At 43.2% G+C, this 18177-nt stretch overlaps 2 protein-coding genes across 8 annotated transcripts in view; one reads left to right on the top strand and one right to left on the bottom strand.

Annotated features, from left to right (window-relative positions):
• On the top strand, positions 1-6956 carry tp53i13 (tumor protein p53 inducible protein 13). Of its 3 annotated transcripts, none has more exons than XM_026192442.1 (10): positions 1-56; positions 596-795; positions 943-1020; positions 1314-1349; positions 1766-1824; positions 2528-2606; positions 4417-4545; positions 4875-5075; positions 5192-6182; positions 6313-6956. In XM_026192442.1, exons 2-10 carry the CDS (start codon positions 679-681, stop codon positions 6417-6419), a joined length of 1797 nt encoding a protein of 598 aa, XP_026048227.1. In that variant the 5' UTR covers positions 1-56; positions 596-678; the 3' UTR covers positions 6420-6956. The 3 variants fall into 3 exon arrangements, with proteins under 3 accessions (XP_026048227.1, XP_026048226.1, XP_026048225.1); XM_026192441.1 differs by lacking the exon at positions 1-56 and adding an exon at positions 221-267; XM_026192440.1 differs by lacking the exon at positions 1-56 and having other exon boundaries at positions 299-795.
• Positions 4991-18177, bottom strand: part of git1 (G protein-coupled receptor kinase interacting ArfGAP 1) — a 25945-nt gene continuing 12758 nt past the window's right edge. For 3 of the 5 annotated variants that reach the window (XM_026192430.1, XM_026192431.1, XM_026192432.1), the window contains 10 exons: positions 18065-18162; positions 17182-17290; positions 16703-16827; positions 15572-15724; positions 14429-14764; positions 13142-13204; positions 12723-12799; positions 12277-12447; positions 11038-11101; positions 9770-10939 (listed from right to left, as the gene is read on the bottom strand). In XM_026192430.1, coding sequence (XP_026048215.1) covers positions 10724-10939; positions 11038-11101; positions 12277-12447; positions 12723-12799; positions 13142-13204; positions 14429-14764; positions 15572-15724; positions 16703-16827; positions 17182-17290; positions 18065-18162 — 1412 coding nt within the window. In that variant the 3' untranslated portion in view covers positions 9770-10723. Of the gene's footprint in view, positions 5052-9769; positions 10940-11037; positions 11102-12276; positions 12448-12722; positions 12800-13141; positions 13205-14428; positions 14765-15571; positions 15725-16702; positions 16828-17181; positions 17291-18064; positions 18163-18177 lie in introns of those variants that run through there. The other 2 variants (XR_003274435.1, XM_026192433.1) reach the window with 2 other exon arrangements.

The following is an 18177-nucleotide window of genomic DNA, read 5'->3' as shown; positions in this document are numbered from 1 at the left end:
AGCCGCGTGTTTGATACCTCTGAATCTGTTTCTTCGTCGCTTCCGTAGTACAACTGGTCAGTGAAGTTAGCTAAAAAGGTTACAGGCTTGAGATCCGGAAATGGGGGCTTAAATAAGAGCGAAATGAAGTCCCACAATACCACTTGAAGATTAAAAAATAATAATCAAAATGCATTTTATATATATATATATATATTTATTTATTTATTTATTTATTTTTAATTCCTCTTGAATACAACTAATATGTGGAAAGAGAAGCAACTTTAGGTAAGGTCAACGGTCAACGGAAGACAGCAGGTTTATTTTGAAATTTATCCGGAAGAAGTTACAGCGTGTAGCTGTATCTTAGGTTGTATACCAAACTCTGGCGAAGGATAGAAATACGCTTTCTTTTATTTACGTTTTTTGTGTTTTAAATCACGAGTTTGTCAGTCTAGTTTAACTTCATAATGTAGAGGAGCTAGCTAACGCTCGTTTGCTAGCGGAAAGCCGGCACAGAGGGACGGTTACTTTGTTGACCCTCATCCGCACGTCTTACCGCTCTTTGGTCATGTTTCTGTACCCAACACATTTTCTGTTTTGGGGCATTTTAAAGGGTCACTTCTTCGGCCACTCTGTACGTGGAGGACCTACGGTGCGCTATGGCTTCTAGCTAAACTCGACTGACTGGTCGTCGTCATGCCGAGAGAAGCGACGTCCGCTCCGCTGACGGTGACTGTGCTGGCAGTGCTGTGGGTCAGTGTGGGTCGGTGCCATGTCTTCGGATCTCTGGGGCAAGGATGTGATAATGGAAAGGTAACAGTCTCACTACCTGTGTGTGTCTGCTGGTGTAAATAAAATCCATGTTTTAAGTCATATGGTTTATAACCTAGTATTGGTGATTAAAATGCACTTATTTTACGTGTGTGTGTGTGTGTGTGTGTGTGTGTGTGTGTGAGATAGCTCTCTTTGGAGAGGGACCTGCCTGCGGATGCTGTTTATTGGGACTGTGCTGCGTCTGCATGGCCAGAGTTTACTCAGGTAAACATGGAAATTCATACACCTTAGTCTAACAAATTACCACCATAATCACTGTGGCTCATATGGGAGGGGTGTGGTGCACTTACACCGGTTGCCAGGAAATGCAAACAATCATATGAATGAGACTGTTGTGATAAACCCTGCACACACAGCAAATGAGCTGTGTGTGCAAATTCGACCCACTTCGAATCACCTTGCGGCTTCACACTGTTACATATGTAACAGTGTGTAGTTAGTTGTTGGGGTTGCTTTGTTCCCAGATTACAAGTGTTCCTTCTAATTCCTCTTTTCAGAGACTTCCGAGTATTGACACAGCGTACAATCCTGAGGTGAGTAAACACCAGGCAGTTTACTTAAGAATCTCATATCTGGACTTTTTACGCAACCTTTGGCCCTCTAAACATAAAGCATGACTTGGTTATCTCCTAAAATCAAAGTGCAACTGGATAACACTTCAAACAAGTCCCATTCACAGTTCACTAAATTTGAACCCAATTCATTCTTTTATTTTCTTAACCATTTTTTCCTCATGTACTGTCCTGAGGGAGCTGAAGCCTCTCGCAGCTGACATTTGAAACCAGTACATGTATTAGCTCAAAAGCTTTACCAAGCAAGTGTGTTAGTTGCAACAAGATTCAGTTTGAGTTAACCAAACCAGCTTTTTTGCTTAGTAAAAGTAATTTGTGTGAAATTTACTAGAAGCTAACTAAGTGTTTGTCTTGTGTGCTTGATGTTTTCATTTCAGCCAGCTAGGCAGATATGCATGGATAAATCTATCTCCTACTATCACCGCATTCCTAACAGGTGAGTGTACAGGTTGATGAGTAAGTTCACTAGAGCTGCAGAATACCTTACTGGATGGCCATACAATTATTTCTGTTTTTACAAAGAGCTGACAGATACACAAGCTTAGTATTGTTACAAAAAGCATTGTTTTACTACATTAAAGCAAGCAACACACTGGTCACTTTATGTGGTACACATTGGTAATACCGAGTTTGACCTCTTTTGGCTTCAGAACTACCTTAATTCTCTAGAATGGTGTAGATTCAACAAGGTGCTGCACATGTTCCTCAGTATTTGGTCCATATAGACATGATAGCATCACACAGTTGCTATAGATTTTTCAACTGAACATCAGTGTGTTGGCTCTCTTGTTCCAACACTGTATTTTTTCATCTGTAGGCATGAAAAGATCAAGAAAAATATTGAAGAAAAAAATCCTGATTGAGGTTGTCATAATTCATGCATGACAGGGTTAAATAACAATAATTACAATGAAACATGTCATACATATATAGTAACATTAAACGACCAGTGGGTGGCAGGGTATGGAGTGACACATCAGTGTCCAATGTAGTGGTTTATGTGCAATTATACCATCAACACTGACACAAATACAAGTAAACAGCCTTTGAAAGGTGTCCACTAGTGACCACTATGCGTGAAAGGGTTAAGGCTTTTGAAGACATTAACCTGTGTTTCTGTGTCGGTGTTTGTGTTGCAGTGGAGCATACAGACCAATAGGAGCAGAGAGCGGAGAGTACTTGTACTGTCCTCCTCAGCGGTGGCTCAATAACTTGCAGGTTAGTTGCACTATTGCACATGGTTTGCTGCTGCCTCTGCCTTTGTATCTTCTGAAACATCAGTTTGTCTGTTCATCGGAGAGATATGTGCATCATGTGTATTCTGTGTAAACTGAGCCTTTTTGCAGTACTTTCAGGACATGTGTTTTTCAGCACTCAGTCACATCCACCTTGAGGCCATACTTTATTGATTGACTTACTTTTTTTCCCCCTCCGCTAGTGTATTGCTTATAGTAACAACCTGTTAATTTGGGGGGCGCATTTTCAGTTAGTTTGCAAAACTGTTTTAACAACAAGCAGCGGATCACTTAGAACCAACAGTTAGGAAACCTTTATTCTCACCTCACTGAACTACAACAAAATTATGGGTATCACTGTTTTGTGCATTAAAGTTCATTAAAGCACACAGTACTCCATAACTCACAGCTATACAAATACTAGCGTTTAACAACTAACAGAGTAACTTTATACTGCTAAATAAAAACCACCCTAAACACACCTCCCTATGGTTAATCATCATCACCATGACAGTGCACTCGTAGTGTTATACAGTGTGCGTTCTTTTTGTGTTTTTAATTCTAGCCCTGTGTGTATTAACATTAAAAAAGGGGGGATTGCTGACAGCAATAAAAAAACCTGGACACACATACTGGTAGCAGAACAGCATTTTCTACAAGGGAGGAGCTAACTGTAAAATGAGAGAAAATGCAGTTTTTAGATAAAGTGTTTTGACCTGTCAATGTGGCGAAGGCATCCTGTACCTTTAGCAGAAAAACAGTCCCAAAGCATAAAGTTTCCACCTCTGTGCTTGACTGTGGGGATGGTGATCTTTGGCTCAGGATCAAAACTCTTCGCATTTAATAGAGGGAAACTGTCATTTTGTCATGAAGCATTTATAGCCATACCATGAATAACAATAGCAGGACTGGAGTATTTCTTTGTTTTTCGTTCCTCGATCCATCCTTTTCTTAATCTAGGTTAGGGTATTATACATTCATAACTATGGCCAATTTAAAATCACCCATTAACAAAACAAGCACGTTTCAGCATTTACTTATTTAACTTTTTTAATCACAGCAAACATTTTTAATTGTAACAGTATGGAAAATGTGTATAGTTTGTACGGCCCGCACCAAACAGGTGGCCTCTCCTAAAAGGAAGGCAGCCACCATTATTACACCTGTGCCTTCTCTATGGTGACAAGTAAAAATGTGTAGTGGGAAGGTCAGTCGCCTACCTGTTTTTGGTTTCTGCTTTAGGAAGGAACACTTGTAAAATCCGAATACAGTAGATAAAAGCACAGAGGAATCGGGCGTTGACAGTAGAACACACACCTAATTCTTGAGTTACAAATTAGCCTTTATAAGATTCCAAGCTGAAACTCATGTTCATATCAAACTGCAGTCGAGACACGGTGTGTAGTTTTAAGTGCAGCTTAAGAGTAAACCAGGCAAGTGTACCAGCAGTTATTTTCTATGTGTTTGGACCCTTGGTAGGAGGGTTGACACAGACTATGAATTTTCCTTGAAAGTCACAGATTTGGCCTCCTGCAGTAATATGCCAGCATATAATGTGGATCACAGCTAGTTCTCAGCTATCGTTCTCCACAGAGAGAACATCGACCAATAGGAATAGTTGTTTTTTTTTTAAAGCAACATTAGAAGGACTAATCAGAAAATGTTATGTTGATACAATGTTTATGTTGTTATAAGCACTTGAGTACATAGATGTTAATTAATCATAGAATGCTGCAGTAATGGTGGATAATGGGGAGATTCTGGTCACACGTGCGGTGTTCTGTGTTTTGTAGCGTGGAGCGGCGGTTTTGCTCTACCATCCGTGTGCACCACCTCGCGAGCGTCAGATCCTGTCCGACTTGGCTCGCTCCTGTCTGCAGTCCTACATCTTGACCCCACACCCACAGCTCAATAAACACATGGTAAGAAACACTTTCATCAACCTTTGTTTTCATCAGAATTTGTTGGATTTCTGGGATGTTAAACACGGATGCTTGTTAGATTTAATACCATTTCAGATTGGAACTCAGGATCTCGGAGAGAGACAAGATGCAAAAGCATTGTTTGCTTTAAGAAGACTGTTGAGGGTGTTGTCCTGTCATTGAACTGTCAGTTATTCGTTAAAAAGGGCCTTTTTAAGAGCACTCAGGCAGATGGTCTTGTACTTCATGGCATCATGAAGTACAAGATAAGTTTTTAGCCTCTGGGAGAAAGGAAATTTACCGAATGTGTTTCTCTGCTCTGTGCTCAGCCTGTAGCTTTTGTGTCCTGGGGTCGCACCTTGGAGCTGTCCACCGCCGCGTCTTTAGACCTCTGTGATTGGCTGGAGGTCAATCACAGAGGTCAGACTTCAAGAAAAGAGTCTGATGGTGTGACGCAGATGAGGAAGTATGCCCTGCTGCTGACCTGGTCAGCAGAGCTGCATCAGCTAGAACAAACAACAAAAATGAAGGTTAGGAAACATGACTCAGGATTGAGCTAGCTTTGTTGAGTTGTGTGATGTTTTTTAACGTACAGACTAGTAAATAAATGAGTAATTTCAGTTGTCTGATATAACTAACATTGCAGGATTCCCTGAGGCAGTGTTGTGAGCGGACCATCTATTCTCTGTTAAGCGGAGCTACAGAGGCTGAACTAGAGCACAGCGTGAAGACCGAACGCTCAAAACAAACAAAAGTGGGAAGCAAAACCAGGCAGATGAGAGCTGCCCTGAAAGTTGTTGACAGCAATGAGAGCAATAACACTATGGCAAATGTCTCCAGAACTGTTCCTCAGCGGTCAGGAGATGGTCAGAATAACAGCAGCACGCTTGGATCATCAGCAGATCAGAGGAAACCTTTTGATCTTTCTAGCTCCAGAGAAGCTCCTCAGGTTCCAACTCAAGCCTCTAAACCCAGGCTCACAGCTCCCTTGGCCTTAAATATCTCTGAGACAGAAGCTCAGAAAGGCCTCAGAAAACTGAACCACTCTCCTGTTTCTGCACATGGTGTGAGCAGTAAACGCACCTTTACCGACAGGCCTGAAGCCCTGATTCTCAAGGAAACAGACTCTATTAAACACAATACCAAAGTGGACAAGTCTAAAGAGAAAATCTTCGACTCATCTGACGGCAACATGGAGGATAATGAAGTGGTAGATGTAAAGGAGAGAGAGCTGGAGCATACGCAGATCCAATGCGCCCCAGGATCTCACCAAAAAAGTGAAAGCACTGGCTCCGACTCTGTGCCTAAACCCCAGTCAGAGGCTCAGGCACAACAGCATCCACAGACAGACAGCCACAGCCAGCCTATCAGCCGTGACTGCAACAGCTGCGCACCAGGTGAACACTGTGACTGTGTCAAGGCCTCGGGATCAGAGGCCCAAGCTGCTGCTGCTGTTGTATATAGAGAGCTGCAAAGGACCCCGAGGACGGACGAAGCGGCGTGGGCAGCAGCGGCACTAGGCTTCCTGCTGGTTCTCCTGACTCTGTCAGTGCTTCACACTCGTCTGTACCGCCACTGGAGGATCACGCCGAGCCTTTACTGGCACAACCCAAGCGACGACTATGACAGCGTTGCAGGTAACGTCATCAGGGATGAAGAATAGAGCTGTTATGCCCTAATTAAATTAGAATTTTTCTGAAAGATACACATTCTCTTTTAGGTGGAGCTTACAAGCCAAGCTTATTCCTGTTATGTTTTTTCTTCCAGATGTGATCCGCAGAAGGTTGCGAATTGCAAAGAGAAGGCGGAAAAGGGGCAGAAGGCAAGAATGCGTTCTCCTGCCGAGCTCCTCCAGCTCAGATGAATGTCCGTAGAACTGAAAGAAACACCCCCAACACTGTTTGGGAAGAGGGGACCTGAAGGAAAAGAAAAAGGGTGTGTTATGTATGTTGGACTCGTCTTACATGTAGCTGTCTTACACCTACGGTGTGCAGTTTATCTGAGAGAACCTAAATGTTGTAAATTACACACACTATAACAGCCCTACAACCACAATGAACAGGCTCATAGGAATTTGACAGAGGACCCACCATGTCATATTTTTAAACATGTGAATATTTTTTTAATTGAAAGGACAAAAATGTTTTATCCAAAAGAACGGTTAACTTATAACCAGCCATTCCCCAAATAGTTCCCGAAACTCTTAAGCTTTAAAAATGTTTTCATAATTAGTTTTACAGAAATGTTTTTTAACTGTAAAGGTTTGATATGCGAAATGTAAGTTGCTGTTGTAAGCAACGCTATGTTTGTGTTGTCATACAAACATGTGAATAGCTGCATTCTGGAGATGTGATTGTGTGATTTGTAAAGAGTGAGTCTACAGGTACTTTGATTAAAATTAAAACTGTAAAGTTAGAACATCCAGATCAGTAATGGATGTGTGTGGGGGGGGGGAAACAAAATGATCCGGTCTTTTTGAAGGAGGAGGAGAAGAGAACGTGAGTTGAACTGTGATGATCCAGAGCACAATGGAAGGCAGAGTGAAAAGTTTTTGCTGAATGATCTCAAATGTACTTTTGCAGTAAGAAAAAGAAATGCAGGCAAACCCTGGACAATTAAATTGTTTTATTATTTTATTACAAATGTACAGCTTATGAGTTTCCATTACGATTGACCTTTTTAAGTCGTTGTTTTCCCTACTTTACAGTTCTTAATTGTCTTCTGTTAAAAGATAACTCTCCCATCTCCCAAACTGTCGAGCTGTGAAGACACACAGGAATGCGACAGCACAGGCTACAGTGCACTGTCAGGGCTGAGAATCTGATGTGTGTGTGCGTGTGTGTGTGTGTGTGTGTGTGTGTGTGTGTTAAAGTCTGGCTGAAGAGTCAATGTTTGTACCTGTGCATGGCTTGGTCCAACCGATAAGGGTGAGTGTCTGATGTTGTCTATGTGCTAAATTCTGAACAGAATGAAGGCATATAAAGTCTGCAAAGTGTGACAAAACTGACACAAGCATTAAACATTCACACTAGAGGCACCCTATGTAGTGTCCACTAACTCAGAGGAGGACTGGGCCATGTGCGTTTTTAAGACCCCCCCCCCCTCCTCGTGATCTTTTGAGATGACTGTAGTGTTAAGCCCAAGTGTGCTTCAGACCATACCCCCACCCATATTTCCATATGCCAACTCCAATCCTGCACCCAATGTACTTGAGCTAAGACCTTTGGGAGAGTGCAGTAAATACTGCAGATCCTACGTCATCCAGCAGGTGTTTTGAAAAATAGTGCAACTAAGATCAAATGAGACACGTTGTCATTCCCATCTTCCCATGGATACGAGCAGGATCGTTAATATGTACTATATGACTACATAGTAACACCACACCGTAACCTCAAAACATTCGAACAACTGCAAGTACATCAGGTGCCGAGACTTAAGAGGTGAGCAAGGACTTGGTGAACAGAGGTCATGGCCTGAAGCCCATTTAGGCCAACAAATATATAAATATCTCACAAACAAAAACTACAGCTTAATATAAAATATAGCATGAAAAATATACGTTCATATATATATTTTTATATATATATATATGGCTCTAGACTAAAACATGGGCAATCATGATTAAAGGGGACACGTTTTTCTTGCTGGCCCCCTGTGTGTGTTGGTGTGTGTGTGTGTGTGTATAAGTGTGGTAGTATTTCTGTTGTATCAGCAGTCAGTACGAGATCACCGCAACTCAGCCAGTCATACAAGAGATGATGATGACGATGTGCAAAGGCATTCAATATTAAACAATGATACATTTCAAGAGTTTTTCAACGCACAGTCCAAGTTTCCCTCCCATGCAGAGACATGTGTGCAACTATGTCAAAGACTGAGGGGACATGGACTGAAATCCCACGTAGTGATCAGAGTAAAAGATTTAAAAAAAATATATATAAACCATAAAATATTGGGGGGGGGGGGGAAGTGGACAGAAATGATGAGGCATTACCTCAAGGTGTTTGGAGCCGATTTGTCATCTTGTGGGGAAAAACAAAAAGGCAGCAATACAAGACAAACTGAGATGCGACTGTAGTTTGATCCTTCAGTGTTTCAGGTGAGTAACTGAACGCTGAGATTACACAAAAGAGCGAGGTGAGGAAATCTCTCTGTTACTGAGGAAACCAGCTGCGGGAGCACTGGTGAAGGTTTTAGAGTAGAATCTTAACTTTAAAAAAGGAAAAGGGAGAGAGAGAGAGAGAAAAAAAAAAAAAGAGGACAGTCCTCCCAGAAGTTCCCAACGTGTTTACAGATATGACCATTTTTGTTCGGCACAGTACGCGACTGACATAAGTCGGTTGAACTGCACTGAGTTTTGTTCCCAACGCTGTCTGCAGAAAGGCAGATGGCTAAAAAGACACAACTTCTGTGGCCCAGATCAGCAGGCTGTGACAGAAAACTGCTCGCAGGCTTCCACAGAAGCTTGTCAAACAGTCTCAAGGGTAAAAAAAACAAACAAAAAAAACAACAACATAATAATACTTGGCAAACTAAATCAAGTGCACCTCAGAATGATATCTGTGATCCTGGTTGCCAGATCTGGTGCTTTTGTTTTTTCTCCACAGGTCTACTTTTAAAGCTCAACTCCCAACACACCAGTGTGTCCGCTTAATGACACTCAACAGTTACCAAGTAAAGCACCCGTGCCACATAAGCACTTTTTGAGGAAGACTGGGGCTTAATCCTCCATGTGGAAACCAGATGTTCTTATTATTCTGCTTGGCACTGCGAAAAAATGATTACGAAGGTGATTCTGAGATGATTCCACTGGCTCTGGTAATGAGGCGAACAGTAAGAGAAATCAAGCGCAAAGAAAGAGAGGGGGGAAAAAGACAGCTGAGGACATGAAGGAGGAGCAGTTGAGATCCTGGTCCTGTCATAATACACCATGCCTTTGGCAACCGTTCAACACCCCACAGCCATAAGATGTATATATCACATGAAGGAAAATGTAATAAAAACTCAACTGTCTTTGAAAAGGAGCGCTTGAGAAATGTCGAGGACCTTTTTTTCACAGGCTGATTCGTGTGTTTGTTTGTTTGTGTGCATGTAGACTTAAATCCCAGTAAGAGGTTAACACATACTCCCACCTGTCTCCATATTCAACTAAATGAGACAAGAAAAAAAAAAACATACATAAAATAAAAAATGACAGTCAGTAAAATTATCAATACAAAGCAAAAACAATAGGCAAGAAAAACAACAACAACAATAAATCACAATTATTCCAGTGTAAGGGTTTTTGTTTCTGTAAGTCAGTAAAAAAAAAAAAAAAAAAGTATTTCTGTCAGACCAAACAGACCTGCACATTCAAAAGGCAAAAAGAGGAGAGGAAAGAAAGGAAAACATGCCAGATCATGCTGTATACCACCAAAAGAAAGGGAAGGTGATGGGTTTAATAAAAAGAAAAAAAGAAAAAAAAAAAAGCTGGAGCCCCTCCTGTAAATGCTTACCCCCATGTGGAAGGAAGTGTGGGAATCAGACTGAGTGGGCTGCAGGTCCTTCTCTGCACCGGACGCTCATCCAGCCTGGGACAGCGTGGGGGTGCGGGGTCCCTCTTCTTTAGAGAGAGGAAAGAAGAGGAGGAAGGACAACCCGATTCCTCGTAAGGACGGAGGGACGGCGATGGTGTGGAGGCTGTTCTATCTACTTCTCTCTCGGAGCATACGCTGCCTCCCTCCCGAAGCGGGAGAAGGAGGGACGATGAGTTACAAGTGAGAATAAATAAAGCAGTCTATGACACGTATGCTCGTCACAGTTTGAGCAGTTTATGGTACACATCCCATTCCAACAGTCTGCTAAGGTCCCTGCGGGCTGTGGTTCCCGTGTTGGCTCCTTCCTTTCGTCCTTCCCTACTTTCGCTTCCACGCCTGTGGAATTTTTTTCCATTCACTGTAGTGTTTCTATCATACAAACGTCCTCTGCTTTGCTTCCATCCAAATCCCTTCCTTTCTCTTTTCTCTTCCTCATGTCAGCCTTGCTCCCCCGTCACTTCAATTCCTTACCCTTCATCTTGTAGTGTGATCGTACTCCCCTCCCACCCCCTGCCCCTCCCTCTTTCTCCCTCTCCTGGAAGCCCCCTCCCATCCCACTTTAAACCGCACATGCACTGATCCTCTCTCTTTCTTTTGTCAGGTCACTGTTTCTTCTCACGAGTGGTGATTGTGACCAGTTGCTTGGCAGCCTTGGCGATGTCGTAGGCGCACTGGATGACCTGCTGAGTGAGAAGCTGGTAGTCTACTGCAGGAGCGCCAGGCTCCGAAGGCGCCGCCTTACGGCACTCCACCTGCAGTCGTGAGGCACTGGAAGCCAACAGGCGGAGAGAACAGTGGACTGCATCCAGTGCTGGTCGCTGCAGACAGATGGAAGCAATCAAAAAAGAAAAAAGAAGATGTAGATGTAGATGAGAGACACAGTGTGAGAAATAAAACATAAGGACGGGGCACTTACTTTGGGGAAGAGTGAAGCCATCTCTGTGACAGCAGAGTGGATCTTCTCAGAACACGGCACAAAACTGAAAAGAGAAGTGATTCTTTAACTGAAGAGTCAAATGAGTCAAGAACTGTGCAACAGCACTAATGCAGGTGAGCAGGCGAGGTTCCTGCAACGACTCCTGTGGTAAAGAGGGAGCTGGTGTCCAGGAAGCAAAGTTTATCAAACTGGGAGTTTGAGTGACTCACGTTAAAGGTGGGTAAAAAAAGAAAAAGTCACACAGCAAATCTTTAATTTTTAACGAGATTTAAATCGATTTCTTAACACCAGCCATATTTATCAATAGAAAGGTTTAGTGTGCTGTAATTAAATAAAACAAAAGAGTTGAAACTGAGGAGAAACACTGCATTAGCCTCAAACTACAATAACTGCATTCTTTCCTTATTACACCTATCGTCATTGGCCCTTGGTAGCCCTGGTGACCGTAAGTATGAGACTGCAAATACAAGCACCCACAACATTCTGAAGAGATTATATTTCTTATGTGGCTTCCTCTAGTAAAAGCTGGAAAATATTGCTAGCGTAACAGTTCAGCCTACTGCTGCTGGAGTTAACAACTACATTCTCACTGTGCAGCTGTCGACTATCATTCACATCAGAGTTTACCATTTAAAAATGGAGATTAAGGTGCTGTCTATGTCTATCAGACATGTGCTGCTTTGCATTAATCTGACGGCAGCTGAGCACTTGAGTGCACCCCGCTCATTCTCCTGGAAAAGTCATGAAGGGTAAACTTAGGTTAGGGGACACAGCACCAGTATAAACTTCATGCAGTCACATGATCTCCTGTGTCTATGAGCTGCTCAGCTCTTTTCTAATTTACAGTAAGACTACTTAAAGTAGCTTTTTGGTGGTTTTGGTGCATTTTCACCATTTCTGACCCAGGGGGAGATTTTATTTAAACCGTTTACAGTTTTTATACATGGTCTTATATTTCCACCCCGAGTATACTCTTGTTTCTGTTTCTTTCACATCTTTGTGATTCGGCCTCTCATAATGTCAACATCAACTGATTGTGAATTGCTATGATCTGATTTGATATTGAGGGTTTTTTCTGATTGAAATCAAGAAAAAAATAAGCATAACATTAGCTTAACTCAATGTCTGACAGGCTGGTTGTAAGACACGATTAGATTTGTAATTTTTATGCATTTTATTTTAAGATGAAAAGGACTGTGCCACCATTTTTTCACCTACCTGTCGTGTTTGAACTCCTGAGCGGCCCTGAGCAGCTCCTGGATGTTCTTAGTCACCTGCTCAGTCTTCAGTATGACGTCCTCTGTGCAGGGTAAGGTGGGGTCTGGCTCACCCCCCTCCCCACCCTCCTCAGGCTCCCCACGGCCTTCCTCTTCACTGCTGCGGCCCATACTGGATAGGGAAACGCATTACCCGCGCAACAATTAAAACCTCAGATCGAGGACAGTAGGTGACGGTCATGGATGAGCATTTACAGTCCTTATGTGGCATTATGTCAACAGCTTGTGCCCCTCGTTTCTTACTAAAAACTGCTACCTCCACATTTGTGTTATAAGTAATTGAAAACAGTTTCTGTGAATCCATTTAAAAAATAAGATCATTAGAAAAGTAGAAAAGTTGGTTTTAGAAAGCTAGGACATTTTTCAGATTTACATTCAAACACTGACCTTACTGAGGCGTCGTACAGTTGTGTGTTGTCGTAGTCGCTGTCGGTGCCACTGCCGTGCTTCTCTGGTTTAGGGACCTGGAAGAAAAACACAGCAGGAACTAAATAATCACCACACATCATGTCCTGTAAGTATACCTCTTCAATCAAAATTCTAATTTTCATTTGTTTCCATGTAATTGAGATGGTTTCCACTGATGTCCATTAAATGGGACAGATATTACACTACATTTAGTATGTGGGTAATTCTAATGGGATGAGGGATATTCTGTGATTGAATCTCAGGATTAGGGCCAACAGCAACAGACCCATGAGACGCTGGTTTGGATAAAACAATGTAAGCCAATAATCTCAACTTTCTGAATGCATTAAGTGGAGGATCATAAAAAGAAATGAAGAGCCAAAACAGCAGCAGCTCACCATGTATCTACCCATCTCTGCAGATCCAGACAGATATGGACTCCCTGAGCCGCCCTTCCTTACCTGGGAAGACAAAGGGAACACAAGGATAGAGAGAGGATGAGAGAGAGATGGAGGAGCATGGGTGAGGCCAGAAAGAAGATTAAAAAGAAATTGAAATATTAGCAGAAAGAGACAGATGATGAAATGAGCAGGGGGGAAAAGAAGCGTGGGGACATAGAGAAGAAGTTTTCTTTTTAAATAAACAGCAGGAAAACAAGGCAAACGAGTCAGTGAGAGCAGCACTGAACAACTCAACGGCCCATCATCTTTTTCTACACTACATGCCTCGCTGCTTATCTAACAGGAAGCAAACATACTGTCAACTAATCTAGCTTCTTCTGCTTGACTTACACACGGCACACAGCATCTAAAAAGAGACTACCCACACTCAATACTAATGTTGATCTCTGAAAAACAAAATGCATAATTACATACTGTGAGATAATACTACAAACTCAAAGACGAAATGGCAAACAATGCAATGACAGACAGAATGCTTACATCCAGAGGATGCACGGCTGCACTGCAGTGAGCAAAGAACGGACAGGTGAAGAAACAGACAGACAGAAAACAGACAAACAGGTAAATCTCTGTGTGAAGAAACAGTCACCAACTTGGTGCGGCGGTGAGATGTGTCTGCATTCTGTAGCTCTATTAACGTGCTGTAAACTAAATGCTGCTGAACTGCTCACCTGGTTGTCTGCAATATGAGAAACTTTTTTTTAAATTTTATTATATCTTTTCTTTAAAGTGGCGGTGAAACAAAAATGAACTTCTGTGCATCTGTGTGTGTGATCCCAGCATTTCCAGATTAAGCAACTGTCCAGCAGCAAAGACGTCAAAGGGGTTTGAAAAGGTCAAAGTGTGCAGAGCAGGCTATGCAGCGGTGTATCAGAGGCTTTTGCCAGGCAGCAGAACAGAGGAAACAGTCCTTTTTTGTTGTTTTTCTTTCCCATCTTTCTCCTTCAGGTCACACGTATGCACTCCATCATTTATGCAGTTTTAAAGCTCAATATAACAAATCTTTTTGAACCATTACAAAACTTCCCTTAAAAATGGGTTCGTGCACAACTGGATCTTTTGAAAGAGAAGGACTGAGAACTGAGATGCAAGGGGAAAGAAGAGGGGGGGAAATGTAAAGATCAGGATCAGACCATCACCTATTTAATCAGGCCAAAGACAGGCAATCAGAGCCACCGAGGCGAAGGTGGTGAGTGGAAAGGGGACAGGGCCGTTCTAACTTACGCTGGCTGTGTTGAGGGGCTGCAGGCGGGGCACTAGGGAGTCCAGGACTGGGGGACCGTGGGCCGTGGGGCCGGGGGCCGCCCCTGGCTCGTACATTGAGAAGGCCTGGCGTTCCCTCCGGTGAGGGTGGGAGTGGGGGGTGGCCGAGGAGGGCACCGAAAGCACCGGTGGGTCCCCTCCTGGCCCAAATCCACCCACTCCACCTCGCATCCCACCCACTGCCCAGTGGCCTCCTGTTCCCCCACCTCCACCAGGTCCCCCTACCCCATGGCCAGCTGCTCCCCCAGCCTGCTGGCCCCTCCGTAGCGCACTGTTCTCTGTCTGCATCCGGGTGATCTAAAGGAGAGGAGGAAGGCAGCAGGGAGGGATGAGACAATGGAGGGAGGGATGGAGGGAGGAACATGGGAAGGTTGAAGGGAATTGGGGGGGGGGTCAACTGAACGGTCAAAAACAAGCATCCATATTCAGGCTCATATTGGGCTTCACATATTAAGTCAGTATTGAGGGGGGGGGGATGCAACACATGGTATTACACTACAATAAGCTGGGACTGGGTCTTAGGGAAGGGGTGGAGGGCTACAGTACATACCTGAAAATACAGTGTTTGTGTTCAAGGGGTCAATGAGGGGAAACTGTAGGATCATCTGCCCTGAGGTACTGTTGCCTAGCGCCCTAATCTGACACATTTGTTATTTGCAGTGTGTTTTTTTCTATGTTTGTTTCAAATCTTCATTAAATCCTCAGTGACATGAGAAGATGAACACATAAATGAATCACTTAAGCCAGTCGCTAATGAACATATTAGGGAAATGACAATGACTCACGGGGGAAAAAAAAGATGCAACAATGAACAGCACATTAGCTCCATCAAAAGTAAATAACACCCTGACGGGGAAAAATCATCTTGCAAAGATATTAATTTATTCAACTGTCTCTCCATCATTATACCCTCTTTCTGTCTGAATCAACTGCCCCATCTCTTTTACCAATCTGCCTCGTGTCTTCTAGTCATCATTACCAAGCACATCTTTTATTCCAACTTCTATTTATTTTGTATTCTCTTTCTAAGAAGCCACGCAGCAAACCCTTTATTAGTCTGAATGGTCACTGCTAATCCTCTCGTTCCACCTGCACTCCTCCTACCTCCTTCTGGAGCCGCCGGAGCTCCTCGCTCAGGTTGTTGTTAACCTTCATCAGCTGCTGCACCTTAGCTTCTGAGGAGGCCAAAGCCTTCTTCACCTCCAGATACTCCTGCAGGGTGATGGGACCATCTGACAAGTCTGAGGAGTCCATACTCTGGATCGATAGGAACATATAAGGCAGGAGGTCAAACGGGTCGAAAGATTTGGGGAGGGGTTGTGACTGAACTCCTTCAATACATTCTGTATTTAGTGAAATTCATGCATTAACAAGGTTCTAAATGTGGTTGTAATTTATACATTTTTTTTAAGCTGTGGGAAAAAAAAAAAAAAAACAGCCGTGGCTTTGAGGCAAGAAGAGGCCTAACTTGAAGGTAGGATCTCTCACACACACACACACACACACACACACACACACACACACACACACACACACACACACTAGACCTTTAGTTCTTGCTCTCAATATTCCCACTCACTTCCTGCCACCCCACAGCCTGCTCAGATTCAGCCCTCTACCACTCCCTGGAATTAAACCAATAAATACACCTTTCATAAACTACACTTTATAGCCTTCTGCTTGTGCTTCATTCACCACTACTTCTTTTACCCCCTGCTTCATACTAGAACACACAATTCTTCGATGCTGTGAGCACCGTAAAACAACAAATCCATTGGATTTAAAGGCGAGTAGATCCTCCAGCTTGGCGGGGTTTTACCCTGAGCATGAAAAGAAGCTTGTTACTGGTTTAGCTTCACTTCTACCCCTCCCACATGATTTTTCCTTCCTTTTGTTTCTTAAATCTGTCTCCTTCTCTTTTCCCTCCCATTACACACGCTCTCTCTGTGCATGAACAATGCCTTGTCTGACAGGGACCCAGAATAGCTGATGATGTCACTCAGGAGCTATGTGGCAGCCATGAGTATGGCCACTTTCCGCAAAGCATGTTGGGAGAAGCAGTCATTCAAGCCACTAAACTGTGGAAAAGCTTTGCTTACTAATATGACTGAATGAAATTCAGGGATAGAGGGAAAGGAAACACATCAAAATGGTGATTAACAAGTATGAAAGCCACAGAAATGTGGGGTAAAGGGTAGCTATTTAGAGAAAAAAAAAGTGTGTCACGCTGTATACCTTTGCACGGTTGCTACGTTGCGTGTTGTTGTTGTTCTGGGTGGTGAGCTCGCTGTCTGTGTCCTCGTCAGAAGCTACACTGTCGTAGTCGTGCTGGTCATCATCGATGCCCAGGTCCAGCGGGTCTGATAACAAGGAGAAGAAAAATCTGCCCATTTACAGTTTTCTTTCACATAATATTAGCACTCGCTCTTCTCTCAAACGTGATCTTTCTCCTGGGAGTGCTTAAAGTAATAACACAGTTGTGTGTCGTACTTGACCGTTTCATGTAAGAATAAACTGTCACACAGGAATGATTCTCTTATAACTGTGCTGCTGCTGCGACACAGGTGATTTTAAAAGTTTTAAGGTTTTATGCTTTGCAGACTTTTGCACACTGGTATAAATCAATAAATGGATATCTATGCATCGTGCATATTAATCAGGTTAGATGGCACTGCCTTCAAAGTTTAAAGTCTAGCCCTCCCTCCCAGTCTCACCAGTAGGGCTAAGACCTTTTCCCTGCTGTCTCCTTTTGGCGTCACTCAAGATGTCGATGATGAGGGTAGCAAACTCCCGGGCGTTGAAACGGGCGAGCTTCTGGCGGCCCTGAGAAAAGAACAAGCCGGGAGTTACACAAACACATGCGCACACAAACACTGGCATCAAAGCCTGAAATTCAGTTCCACATTTTTGTTTTTTAAAATCATGAGCTGAGTATGAGACAAATACAATGGGGCCCATAGTCAGTGGTTCAGTGCCTGTGTGACTGCTGTGGTCAGTTACCATGTGCTGTGGAAAAACACAGTCATACTCTCAACACACACAGCAACACAACATGTGCAAAGGAACATAAACTCTACAATTAGGTTAGCGTCCAGGCATCTGCATAAGAGCACAAGAAGGTCAGCTCCTACCAAAGTGTAAAACCATTCACAGAAGTTCGACTCTAAAGATGTGATTTCTTCTGTTTTCGACCATAAATAGGAGCCTCTGACCACAGTGAACTGCCCAATCACGTGAAAGCAAACGTGGCCATGTGGGAGTTGTTTGTATGTGTGTGTGTACACTTGGGTTTGAGTGTTTACACCAAAAATGAGCCATTCAGATGACTATAAACTTTCTAAGTGGACTTGAGATTTCGCTCTCTACCTCACAGGGAGAGCTAGAGAGATAAAGAGAGAGTGCAGAAAGATTACACTCTCACATCTGAGGAACAGCCGCTGCTAATTTCACACTCCTTTCTCTGTCCCCCCCCCCAACAAACACATAAACTGCCTATCTAAGAAATAAGAAATCTCCATTTTGTCTTTTTTTCCTTCCCCCCCTATCTGTTCCTTTAAATCAGTCATTACAAACGTATACAAGTATGTGCGTGTTTACCTGGTTGCGCGTTGCAGAGTATTCAGGGTTGACTGGTAGGAAAGGGACTGCGCTGCGTTCTGTTACCAGAGTGCTGTGGTTCTGGGTCGTAAGCCACACTGGAGACAAAAACG

Source organism: Astatotilapia calliptera, chromosome 14 (genome assembly GCF_900246225.1).
Source record: "Astatotilapia calliptera chromosome 14, fAstCal1.2, whole genome shotgun sequence".
Classification (NCBI taxonomy): Eukaryota; Metazoa; Chordata; class Actinopteri; order Cichliformes; family Cichlidae; genus Astatotilapia; species Astatotilapia calliptera.
Note: the sequence above shows the minus strand (reverse complement) of the source record. Positions and strands in the feature narration are given on the sequence as shown.